Source organism: Dermacentor albipictus, chromosome 9 (genome assembly GCF_038994185.2).
Source record: "Dermacentor albipictus isolate Rhodes 1998 colony chromosome 9, USDA_Dalb.pri_finalv2, whole genome shotgun sequence".
NCBI classification, from domain to species: Eukaryota; Metazoa; Arthropoda; class Arachnida; order Ixodida; family Ixodidae; genus Dermacentor; species Dermacentor albipictus.
The window spans coordinates 107150560-107173618 of record NC_091829.1 but is presented as its reverse complement, the minus strand read 5'-3'; the positions used below and the strand labels follow the sequence as shown (position 1 = coordinate 107173618).

General features: G+C 45.1%; 1 protein-coding gene across 5 annotated transcripts in view; it reads left to right on the top strand.

Annotated features, from left to right (window-relative positions):
- Nucleotides 1-23059, top strand: part of LOC135907182 (phospholipid-transporting ATPase ABCA3-like) — a 326965-nt gene that overhangs the window by 130616 nt on the left and 173290 nt on the right. For all 5 annotated transcript variants that reach the window (XR_010565924.1, XM_065438856.1, XM_065438854.1 and 2 more), the window contains one exon: nucleotides 14245-14399. Coding sequence is in view for 4 of the 5 variants with exons in the window: in XM_065438856.1 (XP_065294928.1) it covers nucleotides 14245-14399 (155 nt within the window). In the remaining variant the exon portion in view is untranslated. The remainder of the gene's footprint in view (nucleotides 1-14244; nucleotides 14400-23059) is intronic.

Genomic DNA, 23059 nt, shown 5'->3' with positions numbered 1-23059 from the left:
GCACATACAACAAGCTAGTCAAGAGATTTACGTGGCCTCACATGAAAGAAGACGTCAATCAATACGTTCGTTCATGCCACATTTGTCAAGTCAACAAAGTGAAATACAAGCAGCCTACAGACGCCATGATAATACCTTGCCACTCGAACGTGCCTTTTGAAGTTATACACCTGGATTTTGCCGAGCTAAATAAGAAACGAGAAGGAGTCCGAAAAACGCAAGCTTTTCTTCTGGCCATAGATGAGTGCACCAGGATGGTCGCGGCACGGGCAGGACAAGAAGATGCGAATAGTGTCATCGCCCTCCTCAAACGGGATATGTTTAGGACAACCAGAAAGATCGTATGTGACAACGGACCAGCGTTCAAGAGTGAAAAATTAGCAAGATGGGCTCGAGACCACAATATATCAATCAAATTCTGTGCACCATACCATCCCGCGGCGAATGGGCTTGCAGAGCGTGCTATACGAGATGTGAAGCAATACATCAGGATGTACGATAGTTTCCCTGGTGGATGGAAATGCTCTTTAGAAGCAGCTGTAAGACATCACAATCGCTCCTACACCAGTGGCTTGGGATGCAGCCCGCAGTTCGCTTCTTCAGGAGAGACCCCTATTCTTCAAGCGGACCTTGAACTGGGGCTGTTAGACAATCTCAAGATCGTCGAGGAAAGGAAACAAAAATCACAGGAGGAGAGGTACCGTAAACGAATGAAAAAAAATTTTGACAAGAGACATTGCTCAGCTATCCCAGACATTCAAGGCACCGACCTCATCCTAGTTAGGAAAGGAGTAAGAGAATCCAGTGCCAAATTTTATGGTCCTTACTCTGTGACCAAGACAGCCACTCAGAAAGGAATATTGAAGACTGTGTGGTACATTGGTGAACGGGGCTCAGTTGAATGTGCTTCGATTGGAAACGTTTTCAAGTATTACCCCAGGAGGAGTTAGCAAAAGAAACCTGGAAGGGTGAAGCGGTATGAGCCTTCGAATAGAAGATGAAGAAGCGCGGGAACAGGGGGGACAGAAGAAGAGAAGAGAGAAGTGAGAAATAAATGTAGACGAGATGGACGCCAGTTCCACAGCAACGCTTTAAGTCTACTGTGTCCTTTAACTAGGAACGCTACAAGAGGCAACACTGAAGTCCATTTGGTCTATCTCTTCATTGTATCTAGTTGATTCCAAATCGCTGCTTTCCTTGCTAGCTCATCTTCTCTGTGGTCTACAGAATGAACAAGCTGACCTGATGGGTGGTTGCTTGCGGTGGATGCCATTAGCGCATTACGAAGAGCGGGCAATGGCGGACGGCCACCACGACTTTCTAAAAAAAACTTGATATTACAGAGTCGCGTTCCCCCAGAATATATCCTCCTCAGACCCGGGATGTATTTTGGTGCACAGATTTTTCCCAAACTTCCAGAATAAGTCAGTATGGTTGAGAAGGGGAAAAGTGTTAAATATTTTTTCAACAGCCCTGATAGTTTCAGCTCAGCGCGATGTCCAATATATTGGACACTGGGATGCTACCCGGTCTTTTTTCACCCAGCGCGCACGTAATGACGTACCGCAGATATTGCGCTCAAACTCGTGTGCAAAAATGTTTTAATAACACGAAACGCAAAGTAGTGAATAAAGTACGTAAAAGGAGCATTCCTCTGCTCAACGAAAATTTTGCTCTTGTGTTCACTTCCTGTGGGCAGTTTCAAAACACCTTTGTGTCCTTGGTAAAGCAGAAGAAGAGCCGACATTTGGTGCAAAAAAACTTTGTTTTCATGTCGCAGCCCTGTAGTCTGCAACGGGCAGCGTTTGCCGTGTGGCAGCATTGAGCAGTGGGCAGTGCTCTTTTCTTGGGGTTCTCGAGGAGACAGTCGAGCCTGCTTTGATGGCGGATGCCACTCGGCTTCATTCTCACTCTCCGTTTCATCCTGCTTCTTTCCGTGCGCCACGAGAGTCTCAGCAACAGATTGGCAGAACTGCATATATTTGAGTATTTCTTTCCACTGTTTCTTTAGAGAGCGTATGTCCCGCGTGTACTGCACCCAGGAGTTGATGAGGGCAATGTCGAAGAGGTAAAAGTTGACTGATTGTCCCCTTGTTGACGCGTGCTTTTATCCTGTAGTAACTTTTCATTCGGTCTGCCTTGTCAACACCGCCCATGTTGACGTTGTACTTGCGCACAATATCTGGTAGAGGGATATCGATATGTTTTTCCCTCACGAGACCACCTGCGACAGGTGTCTTGTGGGTCCCAGCCACGGATTGAAAAAAGAAAAGTATCGGCTTAATTCATCAGACACGCGAGGCCGGTCCCCTAAAGAAAAAAAGAGACGCAATTTTGTCCACAAGCCACTAAATGCCAACAGTACTCGTCTGCTGTTCATAACAAGGCCATCACAAAAGAGCAGTAAAAGAAACCGGGTTGAGTCCTAGCGTCCAACGTAATGGACACGCGAAACCAAAGGAAGCGTAAGATAAATCAAGCGCGCGAACAGTTTATATACCGTATTCTGCGCGTACGCTGTTGTATTAACTTTAATATAAAATCAAAGATATGTCCTGAAAGCAGGTAGAAATACGAGAAACCGTGCTTGCTTCTCCGGCAGTTGCCGTAAAACGCCGCGCCGCAGAATGCCGCCATTTTGGAACTGTTTCGGCGGGAATTTCAACAATGTATTTTCATTATAGCTGCATAGATGGCGCAAGCAGGTGTCCAATAAGTAGGACACCGTGGTTTTATGAGGATGAAAGCCTTCTCACAGGAGTACTGTCTCAGTTCTGAATGTCCAATATATTGGACAAATCCCCATAGCCGGGTCTCAGGAGGATATATATATTTTGTTTCTTAAGAAGTCGCAGACTGGAAGCTATATACAGACATATGTGCAAATACGCTGCACTTGGCGAAAAGGCAACATACAACAAGCGATATATATATATATATATATATATATATATATATATCGCCTGTTGTATGGCCGCTTGAAATATACGTGGACCTACAAGGTATGAAATACAACGAGCAAAAATAGCAATCCAACGCACCAACGAAACCTTACGCCTCGTCAGTGCTATAGAATCAACCGGGCGCTCCAACATCCATGCGGTGCTGGATGTTGTGAAATCGCTGCCATACTCTGCTTTTTACACGTATGGGTATTTAGCCCACCAACAGTGCAGCTGTCGATGCGATTTTTGAAGCCGCGAAGCAAGCGAGTGCCGGTGCAGTAAAGTGCCTGCAGGTGGACAAGAGATGTGCGCGCCGGGGAAAATATGAAGGTGTGTGTTGAGTGCGCCGCGAAGCAACACCACCTAGGGGAAAGTTTTGAGCGAAGCGGGGAAGGAGAAAAGAGACGAAACGTCCTCTGGTAGCTGCTGTGGGTGCGGTCTGCGGAAACAACGTACCGGATTCGTTTTGTGACAGTATTGTCCCCGCGCGCCCAAAGTTGTATTTCCGAGTGAAAGCGTGTAACCATGAGCCGGCGATAGCGGCTCAATATCGCGCGCGCAAGACAGGAAATCGCGGAAGAACCACGCTGGCTTCCTACCGAGTTGGAGACGAGGGGGGGGGGAGGGGGGGGGGCCTGTAGCAGCTACGTATTGCATGGCCGCGCGCCGGCCGTATCCTCAAAGTGATCGGCGTTGGGGGCAGAATCTACGTGCGCCGACGGCTCCCACCTTAGTGCGTGCTGTGTTCTGACCGTTCAGTGTGCGTTGAAGCGATAGACAGCGCGAAGGTCAATTCGCTCGCTGCTGCTGCAGCGCTTCATCAGGCCAGCGTTTTGACAGCGAGTGTCCGCGGCCATCGAATGTGATGTGTGTATATGTGCATGTGGGGAGGATCTACTCCGGTGACTGTTGCGTATGGCAGTACTGGGCATTCCCTAGTTCGAAAGCCATCTGTGATGCGGAAAGTCTAGCCATCTAAGTGCACCGAGCGCCGATAGATCTGTGTGCGCTATAGCACCCATACGATTGCCCGTCACCAGATTTCGCGAAGTGAAACGTCACTGTAGCTCTCTGCCCCGTTATGTCACTGGGATATCCAGGCAATAGGGACTCTTCGAGCAAGCACTTCCATGTACACTGTCAGAAACTGCTGCAAATTTAAGGAAATGTTGCATAAATTGCCTGCTCTTGATCTCTACTAGCCTATAAATCAAGCCAAATATAAAGCGTAACCATTCTAATTTATTGCAGCTGCATAAAATATCTACAATAGCATATTAGAGTATAATTTTTCTTTTCATGCATGGTGTTTTCATATACATCACGCACGATGCCCGTTCTACGGTACTGCTTTGATGTCAAAACTGTATTCAAGATGGCGGCCCTTCGATACAACACGTGTCTACATTGCTGTAGTTCTTCTTTTGCTAATTTTAACAGGGGATTGGTTTTCTTATCACGTATCTTACAAACTGTGCAGGACGTCTTCTTTTACCCGGTAATCTGTGCACACTCACGACTCAGGAGAAGGCTCCAACGCCCGTAAGGAAAACTAAGGCGGACAATGAGAAAACTCAGGAACTACGTATTCTGGCATTTCATTGGGCGTGGCGCTTTGTGAGCCACATATGATATTAGTCTTAAACGTAGAGTTAGTTTCGCTTTATAGTACACGTAAGGGCTAGCCAGTCTGTTTGAAAAATGTCTCATCGGCTATTCTCGCCTTTTCGGAAGGTTTCTGCTTTGGCTGCCATAAAATAAAGAGTGCATGAGTTGTCAACAAAGCTCACTCAGCGACGCCAGCTGTTAGCAACAATCATGTGTTTAGTTTACAACAGTTGCCAGAAAAAGCAACTATTTTCTCTGTTGTGTAACCTTTTAAGTTTTTTTACATGTTTGAATGCTGCCATATCAAGCGGTTCATATGAGGGCACATGGCAACCAGTATTGATTTTGTCGTTTTATTTGCTGCGGTTCGAGTGTTTTGGTGCATTAACGTTGTACAAATTATTTGTCTGACCAGTGACTATACGTCGTTTCATTTCGACAATCATTAGCGGGAAGCCTGAACGACATGGCTTGGTGTACTATCTGCGCATATTCAAACGCCCATCAACGAAGGCGCTAGTACCCGACGCGCGAAGATAAGCTGCAGTCACGCTGTTGACCAAAAAGATTGCTCGCATGTCCTCTGCTAGCATCACTTCCTCACTCTGACGAAGAGTAGCTAAATCTCTGTACTAAATCATCAACATGGAATAGCATGTGTGCTGACGGTATGGTATGGTATGAAGAACTTTATTTAGGTCCTGAGGTATCAGTCTGGGACTGATGCGAGCCACTCCCACGTCGGTGCAGAGAGGCCGAGCCCCGCTGCCGTCACACGGGCCCTCTGGACAGCCCGGAGTTGGTCCGCCAGCACTTCACTATGCAGAATCCGCGGCCACCACTGTTCACCTCGAGAACCATCACCGGCCAACGCCAAGCAGCGCCAAAGCATATGTTCTAAATCGAGCAAACCCTTCACTTAAAACAATAGACTGAAACCCCGCAGTCCGGATTATTTTATTCATGAAGATTGCGTTAGGGTACGTTCGTGTCTGCAGAAGCCTTACTGTAACCGTCTGTGGCCCATTTAATTCAGAATGTGGCAGGGGGAATGCCCAGCACCCTAAGTAATAGTGCTTGGTGATTTCGGAGTAGGTTAACAGTTGGTCCCTGTACTCAGAAGCGCGAGATCCAGCCCCTTCAGGGAGTACACGGCACACTAATCCTCGTGCCTCCCTGTGCGCCACCTCGTTGAGGTTACACGGGGCACTCTCCACTGTTCCCATGTGCGCCGGGAACCAAGTAACTGTATGCGAAATGATATCCCTACCCTGCAGCACTCTGATAGCCGGTTCCGCAACAAGTCCTCTAGAGAAGGCTTTAATCGCAGATCGCGAGTCACTGAACACAAAACTCCTCTTGAATCAATTAGTGCTAGAGCAGTAGGCACCTGTTCAGCAACCTCTGGATCTTTCGTATAAATGGAAGCGGCATTTCTAACGCTCGCTTTGCCATCTACCACCACCACCGAATAAGCATTTTTACCATTATTCCATGCAGCGTAAACAAACGCAGACTCGTCCTCCTGATCCTTTGCCTCTCGCAACAACGCCCTAGCTCTCGCGACCCGCCTCCCTACGTTGTGCATGGGGTGCATATTCCGCAGAAACGGACGAACCATGATATTTGGCCTAAGGTTCACGTTCAACTCGCGTAGGGGCGCCCTATCGTGGGAAACAGCCACCGATTCTTCAATTGACCCTTAGATATACCTACCCGCTGGTGTACCTAGCAACCGCTCCCTCTGTGCAGTACGCTGAGCCTCGGCAATTTAATCCAAAGTATTATCCAAACCTAGTCGTAACAACATATCGTTTGACGTAGCCATACGCAGACCAAGCGCACCCTTGACGGCTTTTCTGAGTAATGCTTCCAATTTATTTTTCTGCCCCCTATTCCAATTTAGCATAGCTGCCACATACGAGGAATGACACATAACAACTGCATGAACTAAGCGCATCGCACCTTCTCCTAAGCCCCTAAGCCTATTAAAGATCCTTCTTATAAGTCTTATGGCCTCCTCCGTCTTCTTGCTAATACGCTGAATGGTTCTAATGTTCGATCCGTTCGCTTCAAGTACAACACCCAGGACCCTGATTGCTTCAACTTTGGGTATCACCGACCCTTCCCTAGTATGAATTCTAATGCAAGGCTCAACTACCGGTACCCAACCCTTCAGCCTACGACCTAGCTTCTTAGATTTGAAAATCAGCAGCTCTGACTTTTAGTGGAGCACTTGAGCCCCACGAGACCCAGATACTCGTCAGTAAGCGTTACCACCTTCTACAGCCTAGCCTCACGCTCTCCATCACTACCACCGACACTCCATATAGTAATGTTATCCGCGTAGATGGAATAGCCAATATGCTGGACAGTCTCCAATGTATTAGCCAACTTTAACATCGCCAGATTGAATAACATAGGTGAGAGTACGGATCTCTGGGGAGTACAACAGCAACACTATTTAAAGACTTCCGACTTTACCTCCCCAAACCTGAGACATGTCCTTCTATCCATAAGGAAAGCCTTGACAAAATGGAAAAGCCGCTGCTCCATATTCAAGTCCAATAGCACCTGTAGAATGAAAGAATGTCGGATTTTATCGAAAGCTTTTGCCACATCAAGTCCAATTAGTGCCTTAGTATCCCTTGTCCGCCGGTCAAGGAGCTCATGCTTAATCCTGATCATGGCATCCTGAGTCAAGACGCCGGGCCGAAATCCTATCATCGAGTGCGGAAAGACCCCACTGCCCTCAACATAACGCGTTAGCCTATTTAAAATGACATGCTCCGCGACTTTCCCCAAACACGGTGTCAGGGAAATGGGTCTGAGATTTTCAAGCCCTATGGCCTTCCGTAACATTTCATTCGTAATGCCATCCGGCCCTGATGCCAATCGATCATTAGGATTCTGCAGCGCCATCCGTATATCACTTTCAGTAAATTCCTCATTCATAGATCCATTTTCGTCCCCACAATATTCCAAAATCACGTCAGGTGTATCGTGACAGGTCTCTAACGGAAGGTGTCTCTTAGCCAAATGATTCAGCAACTCCTGCTCCGTGGAGTCCCGATACGCCTGATGGATCAGCTTACCTATTACAGTCTTCTGATTAGATTTAGTGTTTGTCTCATCTAGCAAATGTCTGAGCAAACTCCAGGCGCCTCCCCTGCTAATGCGACCATCAATATAATTGCATACTTCATCCCATTGCTGCTTGCACAGTACCCGACAATGGTCGTCAATTTCCTGATTAACCACTGCTATACGCTTTCTAAGCCTTCTATTCAATCTCTGACCCTTCCACCTCGCTAGCATCGGCTGCTTCGCTTCCAACAAATGCGCCAGGCGACTACCCATGTGCTCCGTGTCAATATCGGTCTGAACCTCTTTCGTGGACGCCTCAACGTCACTTCTAAGCTGACTAGTCCACCGTTCTAAGGTCAACTCATTTCCCTCATCTTCGATTCTCTGCGATCTTCCTTTCCTAAATGCACCCCAGTCAACCACCCTGAATGTGCGCTCCTTTTTATTAGCCACTACCAAAGTAATCATAAGTATGTAATGATCGCTACCAAAATCTATATTAGAATTGGACCAGAACGGATCCGTCACCTCCCGAACAAAAGTGAGATCAGGTGTCAAATCTCTACATGTCGACGTGCCACATCTGGTGGGATACGAATGGTCTGTAATCAGAGTTAAATTCAAGTCTAGTGCCTGCTGCCATAACCTCTCCCCCTTGATAGTACTGTAAACATACTTCCACACATGATATGATGCATTGAAGTCCCCTCCAATAAGCAACAGTGCATTCTTAGCCAGATTGGTTGCCTTGGTCAAGAGAGATTTGAAACTCTGCTTCGTGTCCCGGGGGCTACTGTACAGGTTAAGCAAGTAAACGCTCATCTGACATGACCTTTGCCGACCTAAAATTACCTCCACCGTAATATATTCAATCGTGCAATCCGCCATTTGAAGATCATGTTTAATATACGCGAACCACCTATTAATGAGAGTAGCGAATCCTCTGCCCTGTTCATTATCCTTAACTTCCGCTTTGAAATCCGTTAAGGTCACCTTAGACATCAGTGTTTCCTGTAACATGATAACTTGAGGTTTAACACCATGCGTTGTAACAAACTGCTGCAGAGACGCCTTCTTATGATTGAACCCCCCTACAATTCCACTGCCAAGTACAAAATGAACTATTTAATAGACCCAACTTGACCACAGAAATTTGGTGAACTAGTTTTGAGCTCAAGTCCACTCGGCGACTTACCCTGCTGGGCTAGCAGCCGACTGCACTCCCACTCCATAACAGGGACCACCGTCTCATTTAGATATATTTCAATTTCGCCTTTTCTCTGATCGGTGATATTTTCCAGTTCTTCTATCTGTTCCAGTCTAATAATGATCTGATATACACTTTCTTGCAATGTCGCCATCATTGCTTTAAGCTAGGAACCAACTTTGCCCTGAATCCACACAGTCGAGGATCGAGCCCTCTTTTTCGGAGCAGGCGTCTCCTCGTCCGCCACGTTCTCTGCTGCGACCTCCACAGACCTTGGTACCTCAACCGAGTCATCATGTTTCCTAGCTGGTCCTAAGCTATCGCTGTTACCGGAAGGTAAACCGTTCCTAAGTTCAGCTATCTCTTTGATAAGCCCGTCCATGGCTGCTTTTAAGCTATGATTCTCTCCCCAATTGCGCAATCCTATCCCTGTCCCTATTAGCCTGGCGCTGCTCGCGCGCTCGGCCGGCGCTGATGCCGCCCTTGACCTTGTCAGCCCAGGTGGTCTGGCTTAAAGCTTCGCCGCCGTCCACCAGCTGCAGGTAAGCGCACCCGCGCCACCCTAGAAACGAATCGGCTCGGGGTCGTTGGAGTCCCAGACAATGGCCGCTGCCTCGACGTGGAGCGACTACTAGAGTGCGAGCATCTCTTAGAGCGTTGGCGGGCGCTCACCAGCTGCACCATCTCGGCTGCCTCCTGCTCCGCCGTTAGCTCCGCGCTGGCTCTCTGCTGTCGTCGAACACGCACGACGTAGGGAAGCTGGTATCGTTGTCTGCATTGTTTATCCGCGGTCCGGTGTCGTCCACCACAAACCTTGCAACAAGGCACATAGTTGTGATGCTCTTCAGGGTTCCGAGCCCCGCATTCTCGGCATTCAAAACAATCGGGCGCCGGACAGACATCCGCCCGATGTCCAAGCTTGCCACACAAATAACATACATCCAACTGCTTTCGATACAGGAAGCACCGGACCAGAGTTGGCCCATATCTGACGAAATTGGGCACTTTTAACCCGTCGAACACAATGATAACTGATCCTGTGTTTTTTATTCATTTGACCGCCATAGCCATCGGATGGCGATCGTTAACAATGTTCCGTTCAAGGGTCGCGGGGCTATCCATAACGTCTACATTGTGAATGACCACCTTATACGTACTGTTTGGGGCCGACTCATACGCACTGACTTCAAAATCCTTGTCTGCCACTCTGATTGACCTGAGTCTCACAAATCGTTCAGCGTTGCTCCTTTCTGGCGTATTGGCCACCAAGATATTTTGTATAAAGTTAGGGCAAATAACATCTTCCCTAATCTGCTCAATACTGAGGCCTGCCGCCTCTACGATTGCCTTGCCCGCCACTGTAGAGCTAACTTTCTCCGAATTCAGTCCACCCAGTGGGTGAATGGCTCTTTTGATGTGTTCTTGTGGCATCAGCGGCATGCGCGACGCCATCACAATGCGATTCTTGCTTGCCGAGCCTCCACGCCGTTCACCTGCACCCCGTCGTTCAGGCATCTCGCTTGACGAAGCGTCATCACCCAATCCAGACCTCGTCGTAGCTCTAGATTTTCGGCTGCACACTGCCCGCCATCCCTTGTCTTCAGTAAAGTCCTCCACCGGGAGCACTTCCCCTTCAACGTGCATTGCTGCCATGCCGCGCTAGGTCTACAAGACGCTAGCTTTCGGCCAGCGTGGCGCGAGCACAAAGGTTCCAATAAAATCCAAAAAAGTGGTGGCCCACCTCAAAATCAGGTATCCACTGACTCTTCTCATCTTCACGGATCAGATAATGTCAAGTTTGCACCACTAGATGGCCAAAAAAGGCTCGGAAGCTTCGAAAAAGATGGACCCATAAAAGCCCACAAGCCTCCTTCGAACTTCGTCGTTGTCTTCAGTGTGTTGACGGTGTATATGTGTCTTTTTGTGTGTTTACGTGTGTAGCGCGTACACAATTTATCCCACGACAAGTGCTGATTGTTTCTATCTATGTAGGCTGCCACTTACACTCCACGTACTAATATTCCTGAGTTGTTTGATAGTAAATTGTTGTCTTCCTGGTACAATAAAAATATTTGATAAGTGTCTTCACACACGATACTCAGGCAGGCACTCTCTGCATGGCATTGTTCACTACCCTTCACAAAATATCTTGTGCTAGAGCGCTTCGCTGTGATCCGTACAATTATGCTGCTGCCATAAGTACACAATATTAAAGCATAAGTTTATTTTTAGGCTAAGTCGCTGCACAAAACCCTCAGAGAGGAACTAAGGTGTAGCCCTCGATCAAGAAACACCGCCCGGCACCAGCTGTTGTCTGCATATTCTGGTGTCTTGACAATTCATTTTTAAAGCAAAAGCTTCCCTAAGCGTATTATCGAGGCTACCTTGAAAAATTTTTCAGCACCATTATGGTTTGATATGTAAGCTAGTTCTTTAGTACAGACTCACTGTTCATGTTTTGTTTACATATGTCACATTTAGCCAACAGCTGTTCTTCCTTTAAAATAAAACACTTTTCTCTTTTTATACGAAACGAAGTGTAGCTGGCCTCTTCTGTGTTGCATCATATAAAACACTGTTTGAATCATTACCAGCTGCTTGTCACCCGCGGCTCTATGAAATATTTGGTTTCTTGGTTTATGAAAAAGAAAACAAGCGTTAAGTCAAATAGAATAACCATTTTTCAGACAAGAGCGATTTTGTTATTTTGCCAATCAGGGACGATACTTAAACCAATGTCTGACTTCACCCAAAACTTTCCTTTTACGTCAAAAAATGAAGCATTCGACTGTATGGGCGTTTTCAGTATACGCGCATCTCTTCAATGTGCACTTCACAATATCTGGGCACTATAGCTTAATCCACAGGGCACATCTTTCCTGATGCTATTGTCCGTCGAAAATTTGTGCGTGCATACGTGCAGTAATTAACAAAATATTAATGACACGCTCGGCATGGTTCAGTAAACTGGCTATCAATGTCTGTTATACAAAAAGTTCCGCGTATTTATGCACTTTACTTACCTTGCCTTTCAAGGTCATGTACTTTGTTATGTTTTTCCCACTTTACGTACGCGTGTGATCCACGGCAAACGGACGCTCACCTAAGGCCTGGGAAATAGATCTTCAATCTGTTAAGATATCTGGAGAAAACCTGATGTAGCTTATTTTCTTAACCTAGCGCGCTTCAGCAGACATATAAATACGGCGGTTTTCATATTTATGTATCGAAGGACCTTTCGGTGTAAAATAAACCAAGAATTCGTTTTTTCATACAACGTCGTAAATTACAAATTCTTTCTTATAGCCACCGCGACAGAAATTGCTGTCCATCTTTAGCAACAGTGCAAGAAAACTGAGCAAAGTAAAAAAAAGAAGCGGACGCACATTATTGCCACGTGTGATCTTTGTCTTTTTCCCTATAGTTAATTATTTTCCCCTCCTCTCATGCCACCTAATTTTTGTTTATACATAAAATAGGTATTTGCGGGCTATTTCTTACCTTAAAATGTTTCTGTGAGGAATGATAGAAAATTCAAGCAGGACGGAAGTTCACAGGAAGATGGAGGCTGCAATTGATAAACAGTGGTCCAACAAGCAATGTAGGTTGCAGTCAAGGTTTCAAGAAAGGAAGTTCTCGTACTCATGCCGGGAACTTCCTTCACGAAAGAAAATCGTTTTCGAAATGTTGGCCTTAGCGACATTCCTGGTACGACCACTATTCATGACGATAGAAAATTGACATGAAATATTCGTACACTGGAAGACGAAGGCTCTGGCAATGCCCCGCGTTACCTAACGGCCCTCTCTCCAGGGAAGCCGACTGGGAAGAGGCACTCCAGAGCTAATCGCTCCAGACACAACTAGAGGCAATCCAGAGGGTCCGAGAAAGGGCGGAACATCACGGTATTCCTGCCCCGACTTGGACGCGGCCAGCGGCTTGCGCGGGTCCCCGATAGGGGCCTCCGCTGAAGCTCCTCAGGATCAAATAAAGTTCATTGTCTGTCTGTCTGTCTGAAAGACGAAAGAAATGTGGAACTCAAGAAAATATTAACAGAAAACAAAAGCTTTTCTGTTCCTCAAAATGGCATATTGTTTTACATGTGCATTTCCTGTAAAATAAAAAAAAAATTAATAAAAAACAGAAAGATTTAGAACTTAATTCTTCCGTAACAGAAAACAGATAACTCTTTTCAACATGAAAAAAAATCTGGAAATATGATACAGAAAAAAACTTGTTAAATAAAAAATCTGAAATATAAAACAGAGCTTTATTAAAATTTGGCAAGGTAGCTGCAAGAAAATTTGATTTTTTAGGAAATAATTTTTCACAGAGTAGGACTCCAAATATAGGCTTTCCTTGCCAATGTTCGATGCACCCAGCCATTGGGTGCCCTTTGCGAGCTTTCTCGATTTGCTTGCTGGGCCATATAGCCTCTTCCTAGAAGGTAGAAAGGAACAATCAGATGCGCTCACAAATATGGTGGCGAGAAGATTACAAGGACTTCTTGCTTCGGCTTGTCGACTCCAAACACACTTTAGTGTCGCTGTGTACAGTGCCCAAATGGCACCTTCTCCTTGACATCACCGCGCCGTTCTTATGGTAAATATTTAGCAATGTATCCTGCCTGCGCTGTGAGAAAGATATGGTGGTGAGGCAACCGGCATCTGCGCCGGACTGCCGCAATGTCATTTTGTCACTCAATAGAGCTTCTTCCCACCCACTTCCCCCTGTTTTCACTAGAGCTTGAAATTTGCCGGTGACCTTCTTCGCCACTAGTCGCTGTTTTCGGTTAAAGCTTTCGCGCGAGACCTGTCTAATCTACTCGGCACGTCGTGAACACTGTCGCTAGTCGGATAGTGAAGCAGCCGAGTCCAATAAGATTCCTGCAGCGCGAAGCAAATAGTAGTGTACAATCTCAAACCCCCGCGAGCGCTAGAAATTACTCTGAAATGTACGATTACGCATACTAAATATTTCACGGATTTTATCAGTGTCATTTCGTCATTGTTGTCACTGATGCATGACACTCTTCTTGGTGCACAAGTACCAACGAGTTCGTCCATTAGGTTAACAGGCTATAACCGCTTTTTCGCAGCCTCACAGTGAAAACAACAAATATACACCGCCACTGTATACTATATCCTAAAGATTAAAGTCAAGAATCACTATCTGTTCTAGCTTCATAACTGGTGGTGGACCACTAAGCGAAAGATTGGTTAAGCCGGGCTGCTTAATTTACATTGAAGATGGCAGGAGGACAGTTCTGCCAAAGTAGCAGAAATATTTCCCTCTTCGAATAAATTCTTTCTTAATTTCCTTCGTTTCTTTAATGGTGGTACGCTGTGCATTGTATTAGAGCAGTGGTTCATTTAGCAATTTGTTTAATTTCCGTAGGGATGCAGGCTCCAACCAGTGGTGCGGCCACAGTCTGCGGCTACGATGTTGCCAGCCAGCGCTACCAAGTGCACCAGCGGGTCAGCTTCTGTCAGCAGACAGACATCTTTTTCGAGTACATGACTTGCGCTGAAAACCTCTACTACTTTGGATCGGTACGCTCCCGGAATCTTTGCTGTGATCAGGCCTTATTCCAATACCAGCTTCGCCAAACGCTCTCGCTACAACCACTGCTATAATCTGCAGAACTAGAATTCACTGCATTTAGCAATACTAGCTTACTTTCAACAATAGAAAGCAATGCAGTAAAATTTCCTGCTTGAACTTCTTATGGTCACAAATATTAGCAACCAGCAAGAACCGAATTGTTTGTGTTCTTGTTCAGTTTGTGCACGAAAACTGTAATAAGTCAAAGAGAATCGTAGTTTTTTTCAACCACTGTGTTGGGGTTCAAACTGGTTAGAATAAAAATCTGGAAATTTGCTTCTCCCTGATTTTCCCGAAAAGCTGTGGTGCACTTTACAATTGTACAAGTTCACTACAGTGCTGTAGACAACAACAGAGAGAACATTATTTTTGCACAAGTACTAACTTAACAAACGTGTCAAAAAGCACGCACCACGGCATGTCGTAATTCATACATGCAGTGGGATTCGTGGTCTCATGTGTTTAATGCCACGTGGTTCTTGGACATTCCGAGTAAGGAGCATCGGCAAAAAGTTTTTCCATGGCTTTCTTTATATTGCGGTAGCATATTAGGTGAACGCGATCCACTTTGGAATTATATTCTGCATCAAAGCGTGTGCAGGTGAAAACATGGAAAATAGGGAAGACTACCTCTCAGGTCTTGTGTTCGACGTCGACATCCACTGCTAACATGTCCATTGCTAACAGTACTTTGCGTACTGTGGGAAGTATGCAAAGTACTGCCAACAGTAGAAAAGGTGTTTCCATGCTGGAAACCTACCCGTCCATACCAGGGCGCTTTTGTAGACCGCTAAAAACTGGGCAAGTGCCAATGGTTTCAAGTTCGCTTGACACCGTCGCGGAAAAGTGTTTGTAAGGAAAAAGAAGGCAATCATGCGTGCACGATCACCTGTGCCACCGACCTTGATGAACTGAAATCATAAAACGTGTTTGACGTATAATTGTCTCCTACCGATATGTCTTTCACAGGTTAGTTACCTCGATCAGATTTTGTTATTTATATTGGAAATTGTCTTAGTCGGGTGACTAAATGTTTTCATCTAGCCTGCCAGCCTGCTAGAAATAAAAAAGATAAACTTGATTTTTTTTGAAAGCCTCAAAGCTTTCAGTAAATTGCATTGATGGTGACTGTGAAGTCTTATCTGTGCTGCACGCACGAACTATTTTTTTCTGTATTTTACCGTTCATCTAATGGAAATGTCGAGTGATTCTTGTCGTTTCTGGAGAAATTATTTTCATATACACGTGTTCTACAATAAGTTGTGAGTTGTTTTCAGTGGCGATTTCAACATTCACGTGTTGACTGATACCGCAGCAAGTCGTGACGTTTTGCTTGTGTTGCAGCCATATGGCTGTCATAATCCTATCTTGATTCCAACCAGGGTCTCGGCTTACACATCTACCTCTAGTGACCTTTTTTCGACAAACTTTCCCCAAGCTGACATAAAAGCCGGTGTTTACACGTATAGTTCAAGCGACCACATGTCTATCTTCCTAAGTCTCATCCGTAATAATAAAAGAGAAAACAAATGTAACCAATTACAATGCACCAGCTTGCACAGTTCCCAAATGAAATACAGCTGATTAACAGGGGGGTAGTTTTTGCTGCGGATAATGCAGATGCTGTCTATGAAACATTCGTGCACACTTTCCGGGCTTGCTACAAAAAACATTTCCCACTTCGTACCAAACCTTCGCGTTCTTCGAAAATCTGCAGGCCCTGGATCACGAGAGAATTGCTGCGTAAAATCAAAGTTAAAATAAAATTATATAATAATTTCATGAAAACCCGGTATCCACAAGACCTGCAGGTTTTTAAATCATTTCGAAACGAATGAACAAACGAGCTGCGCCGCGATAAAGACTAAGACCACACTCAACTTGAGTACTTTCAATTCTGCTGGAATGACAGCCAAAAATTGTGGAAGCGGGCCAACGTTTTGTTGAATCGTGTCCCTGATTATCTGCCTCCAACAGGTATTTTGGAAAATGGCAACGTAGTTCCAGACGTATTTTTGCCTGACACGCTTAACAATTACTTTACCAACATTGCAAGTGCACCTATCAATATGAATGCTAGTTCTTACTTATCCGTTTATTGCATTGATTCAGTTTTTTTTGCATCCAACGAACGTATCTGCATTACTATGCAAGTTCAGTGAACTCAATAACAGCAGCGTTTGTGATGTCAATGATATTCAGATTAAACCTGTGAAATAAGTCCTAGATTTATTTGCGCCTGTATTAATGGTCGTCTACAATGTCTGCCTTTCTTTCGGTGTATTCCCACGTCAGATGCAAACTGCAAAAGTCTTAGCTCTTTCAAGAAACAAGATAAGAAATTGTTGACAAATTATAGACCAATTTCTATTCTCCTCGTATTTTCAAAAGGTTTACAAAAAACTTATTTTTCAACGCATTTCTGATTTCCTAAAAAGCAAAAATGTTTTAACCGATTGTCAGTTTGCCTTTCGTAAAAATGGGTCTACTGAAGTTGCCCTACTATAGCGAAAAGAATTCATTTTAGATAAATTTAATAAAGGCCTTCTTACTCTAGGCATTTTATAGACTTTAGCAAGGCTTTTCATTCTACGAACCATGAGCTTTTGTTGCATAAAATGAATCGCTATGGTATTCGTGGCGTCGCTTTAGACTTGATTAGTTCATATCTGTGTCATCGCTGCCAATTTTGTTAAATTAATAACATCTTATTCCAAGTTAAACCAGTCTATATTGGCGTTCCGCAGGGTACCATTTTAGTACCTCTTCTCTTTAATATCTTCATTAACAATATTGATGTATATTTTCACACCAAGCCTATTTTATATGCTGATGATGCAAACGGGTTGTTTTTCTCAAGTAATGCTGTAACACTGCTTACAGTTGCGAATTGTATGCTTAAAAATTATGTACTTGGTCTGCCGAAAATGGATTGAAAACCAACAAAGGAAGAACTAAAGCAATATTGTTCCATGCCAAGAATAAGAATGCTCTCCTGAAGGATCACATTGAACTTGGCTCTTCAAAAATCACGCTCGTGAATTCCATTAAAACCTTAGGTGTTTTCTTTGATCATGATATGTCTTGGAACTGTCACACTATTTCTTTAACAAACAAGCTTTCTCAAGTTTCAGGTCTTCTTTTCACTATTAAACAGATTCCACAGAAGGTAAAACTTCTACTCTATTGCTCTGTTTTTTTTTTGCCACCTAAATTACGGCTGCCTTGTTTGGGGCACAACATCTGCCACTAATATTAATCGTATTTTTCGTTTTCCGGAAATTGGTTTGTGCCATACCCACGCACCAACTATGCGAAACAAAAGCTTTCATACACTTTAGCGCAATTATTAAACAAGTTAATAAACGACGACATTGATGTTTCTTCTTGCAGTAAAAACAACATAATAAGTAACTTTCGTGCCTATTAGCCCTTAATCTCTGTATAAGTAGGCTTCTTTTTATTGAGCTATGTATTTTTTTCTATTGCTATCTGCTGTATGAACACTTGAATGAGAACGTTTAGTGGTTTTGTTTTGTTTTGTTCTTTCTCTGTTAGCCTTATTTTTGCCATGTGTTGGTTTCTGCTGCTGCTGTCACGAGAAGGTTTAAGGAGTAGTCAAGTTGCTCTTTTGCAACATTTTTCCTTATATCCTCCATAAACTTGCATATTTATGGAAATAAATTCATTCATTCGTTCATTCAATGACTTGGGGAATAGTTCCTCAGTCGGTGATGAGCACATCCGGTGTCCTGGAAGGGCTCATCCTCTTTTTTAACCGTCACTACACCGTGACATCTGGCTGAGGTGATTTTGTGTCCATGCATTCGACTGCCCCAGCCAACCGCGACGCCAATGCCGTCCCGGATTATCGAGAGCTAGCCGCAGGGTACACTATTTGCCCCTGAAGCATGGGCCTCCATCCCAGCCGACCAAGAAAAGTGCAGCTAAGCCAAGTACCACCATTAGTGACCAAGCATTGCCTGCCGCCATCCTGTTGCCACAACCCATGGAACAACCTACCTTCCGTGGAGCTTCATCTGACAACACAGAAACCCGACTCGAGAACTTTAAGACATTTCAACCTTCAGCAACTGCAGCTCTGAAGACAAGCTGCGTCATGTGTACCTCTCCTTCAAAGACAACACGAAGAAATTCTTCGAGAATCAATTGTCCATGCTTGAATCGTGGGACCTGTTCCGCAGAAACTTCCTTAAGACCTACCCGAGCGCTGTGCGAACAGAAAATACTGGAGGCGTGCTGGAACCCCCAGTGCAGCTACCTAACGATACTGTTGGTATCTTCGCAGAAGCGTTGACCCGTCTTTCGCACCTCGGCGACCTGGAAATGTCCAAGAAGTAGAATATTTACCCACTGGTACTTGGTGCGAGGCAGGAGCTGTTAGCTTGAATACTATAGAACCCGCCAAAGACTTTCGAAGAGGTTTTCCTGAGGCCACCACCACCGCGAAAAGGGTCGAAATGCTAAACAGACAGCACAACTGGCGCATAATCAGACAGACTGCGCCCAAGTTCAAGCACTGTGCGCCAGCGACGTGCGGGAGACTATGGGAGCAGTTGTGCGAGAACTGCGAATGATTCTTCCAGCGCTGATACGCCAGGTAGCATCCATTGCTGGTATTGTTCTTCAACAAGTTCTTCAGTCGCTAGGAGCGTCAGAGTGCCCGCAACCTCAATGTGAAGCAATTATCAACGCCACCGTCGCCCGCGGTCGGTGTCCCTCCTCCGCGCCCACGCCAGGGCCCGATAACGCCGCAACTCTCTCAAAACGATCACCACCACCAACAACAACCCGTCCACCAATGGCCCACTCAGTGCCCTCAGGAAGACGTGTGGCACGCTCCATACCACCGCCCGCTCTGCAATTACTGCGGAAAAGCCAGCGATGTCTACCGCTGAAGTCCAGACAGCGACTTGGGACTATGAGGCCTTCCCGTGAAAGCACCACGCTCACAGCAAGGGCAACGGCCTCGCGACATCACCAACATCGCCGCCACTCATTGGAGCCCTAGACTACAATCAGTTCACCGTCACCAAGCCATTAAGTTTTGCTATAGCACCGCTAATACACTGGCCAAATGTGGGGTCGGTGAGTAAGTCCATATGCGAAAACCTAAGGACGGCAACCGATGGAGGTGCGCTTTGTCAGAATGCAGAAGATCCTCCACCGCCAACGACGACGCTTCAACATCCTACACGACGAAGTAGCCAGGACACCCCGCCATCAAGACGAAGCCTTGAAGCTAGGGCTGTGCCACCTAAAGAAGACTTGACGACTAACCGTAATAACAACGGCACAAGACAGCGCAGTCGTGGTCCGACTCCTCGACATAACGGTAATGCAAGAAAAAGAGCCACCGACCTCGACGTGCCACAAAACGACCAAGAGGTCACGGCTATAATGGCTACTACGCCGCCAAGTTAGAGAAAGTCATGTGAGGACCCCCAGTTCGGGCAGCAGAACGACATCTCACAAGCTGACTGGAAGCTACATGGCAGGAATTACCGTCCATGACCAGGCCTGCCCATCCCCTCCCCCAGATGTCGCGTTGTGGTCACGTAGAAAAACACAGTAGCAACTGTGAATCAAGTAACCAACTCTTTATTGGGCGAACTTCTGCCCAGCAAGACGAGTAACATGGACACAACGACAGCCGCGAGCAAAATCAGCGAGAGTAAAAAATGTGGCCACCGGGCCATGCGCTTCGGCACTTATACATGGCTCGTCAAATGTTCCAGCGTAGTCGCCGGTTCCCACCTGCTTTGCAAAAGGTACTACGCAACTTGCGTAGCTCATTCAGTTAGATTGAAAACGATTCGGTAACAACAGAGAAGGTGTAGAACCCACAATATCATTCGATAATATTCTGATACCTGCAGACTCGTCCTGCACCAAGCGATAAAGTTTAACATTTGTTATCCGGTGAAAAACAGTCACTGGAGAAGGAGAAACAAATACACTTGTTATTAATAAGATTATCCTTAACAATGGGAATAATAAGATCACACGCTGGAGATATAATTTTCACAGATGCCTTTCTCTGACAGGTGGAGACATCGCGCGCTGCAACCATTGCTGCTGAGTCATGTTAGTTAATAGCACAATTTATCTATTTACCCTTCAAACTATATATCAGCGTTAAAGTCGGGGTCCAATCTGAAAATTGAAGCCGAGCATGGTTGACATAAAAACTGTTATTCAAAATTTTTGGTTCAAATATTACTAGTTCCTAGAAATATGCCTTCAATATATTCGACAGAACGAATCTATGTTCCAGTTAACGCTTAAAGGCACTGAATATCCGAAAGACGCAGGTTTTTTTCCTATTTTTTGTGCTGTAGGTCATTGTTGTTGTTCCTTGGAACAACGCGGCGCGTTCCAGCAGCGTGACACTAGAGAGTTGGATAATTGCGGACACAAACGGCTTTGAGAATTTAGAAAATTACGTGCCGCAAGGGCGCATGCGCGGAACCGTAACGAGACTTGTGTTCTGGCGTTCGCGTTGACCCAAGACCCAAAACTTCAAAACTAGCGTGTGTCCCTAAGCCATCTTAGGTAGGCCTCACGGGTAACAAGAAATCGCGAGACAGGTAAGAGAGTCGTATTACTAATATAGTGATGGCCTATTTACTTTTTATTTTTTCTCATTTTCGTTCAAAAATTCATTCTTTTTGTTGTCACTTGAGAAAAAATTCTTTTTCATTATTTGCGATACTGCCAGTCTCAGTGAGACCGAAGTAGGTGGGCATTGCATTACACAGGTTTCCGAAAAGAAGCCACGCTACATGGTGCAGTAAAACAAAAAAGAAAAGAGAAAAAGCTTCCTTAACTTCTTCAGAAATAACCAATGACAATGTTACATACAATGTTTTAGGGTGGTATAACAATTTTGCTCAGTACCAAATATAGTATTACTATACTATACTACTAATATACTACCATACTACACTACTATATATATATACATATATATATATATATATATATATATATATATATATATATATATATATATATATATATATATATATACTACTTTATTACTTACTATATGAAAATAGCGAATAAATGACTCATGTACGATTAGAGAAGTTATACAGCTAACAGATAACCGCGCAGAAGTGACCAGTTTGGGGCTGGAAATGCAGAAATTCCACGCGCAGAAGTATGTATTACAGTTAAGGCATGTGGTTGTGTTAAGTGGCGGCTTCTGTGTTTGATGTCTCTAGTAGGTTGATGAACGATGGAAGTGCTGGGGAGGAAACTATTTCTGAGTGGAAGAGATTCCATTCTTTAACCGCACGAGGGGAAAGTGAAAACCTGAACGTGTCATGGCGAACACTGTACTGGTTTAGCATAAATGGGTGTTTTTTCGCGATAGACGTAATGTAGACAAAATACCCGACTTAGCTCGGTGTATCTTATAACTGCCGTGAATTAGTTGGTAGATAAGTTCTAAGCGGGCTTGTCTGACCCTAAAAATGTTTTAAAACGTGCATCAGCTAAGAGATTTGTCGGGGAATCATATGGCCTGTGTTTATTAAAGATGAACCTCACAGCTTTTCTTTGCCCCTTTTCTAGTTTTGATATGCTAGTGTATGTGTGCGGAAACCAGATGATGTTAGCGTATTCTAAAACAGAACGAACAAAAACAGGGGCTTTCAAGCACCTCTTTATTTTCCCCACCGCTGCGTCGCCAGTGCACGACCCATAGTTGTCAGCCTTTTATCCAATTCTGAAACTCTTCTGCTCCTCCAAACCCAAGTGCAGTCTACCCAATGCGACGTGGAGACCCAGAGTCTAGGTCCTCAAATCCAAAACACTCTAGTTTTCTCTACCTCAATCTCGTTGAAAGTAATCCGATCGGAAAAGCCTTCATTGCCTTTATCATGCAACAATGCCGAGTATCAGCGTATAGTAAACGTAAAGCTCAACAAAAATTTGTTTAAACAACAAAAGCGGGATAGCTTGGTTATTACTACTAGAGAGTCAAGGCAAAACGTTTAAAATTCAGATGTGAGGCTGACAGGTGATGCATGGTAAATAAGTGAGACATCCGCCAACGCCTTTTTTTTCGCACTCAATGCGGACCAGGAAAACATTCGGAAAATCGGGCAAACTGGCAGAAGAAAATGCATGAAGGAAATGCACAATTTTATAGGATATTTTCCAGGTGAAAACGACCAGAACTGTACGTCTGGCTACGGTGGCTGTTGCTGGCCATGGTGGCTTCAGTTCGCTACGATGGCTCCGGCTGGCCACTGTGGTTACGGCTGGCCACGGCTGCCAGTGTATCGGCGTGCGAGAACACTGGTTCGAGACTTAGAAATAACGAAATGGTAGTGGTCGTGGCTTCTCATGCAGCCGCTCCAGACATGCGGCCACAGCGAAAACTCCGAAAGCTCGGGCGATGGAGGGTTCTACAGGTCCATATTTATCGCAGCGCTTAGACACCCGTTCCTGCGGCAAGCGTCGGCTTCGTTACCTCAGCGTCGTCGTAACCGAGTGAATGAGCACATCAAAAGATGGAAAGAGTGAATGCCTAGTGCGGACGAAAGAAGGCGATAGCGAAGGAAGCACTCGGAGC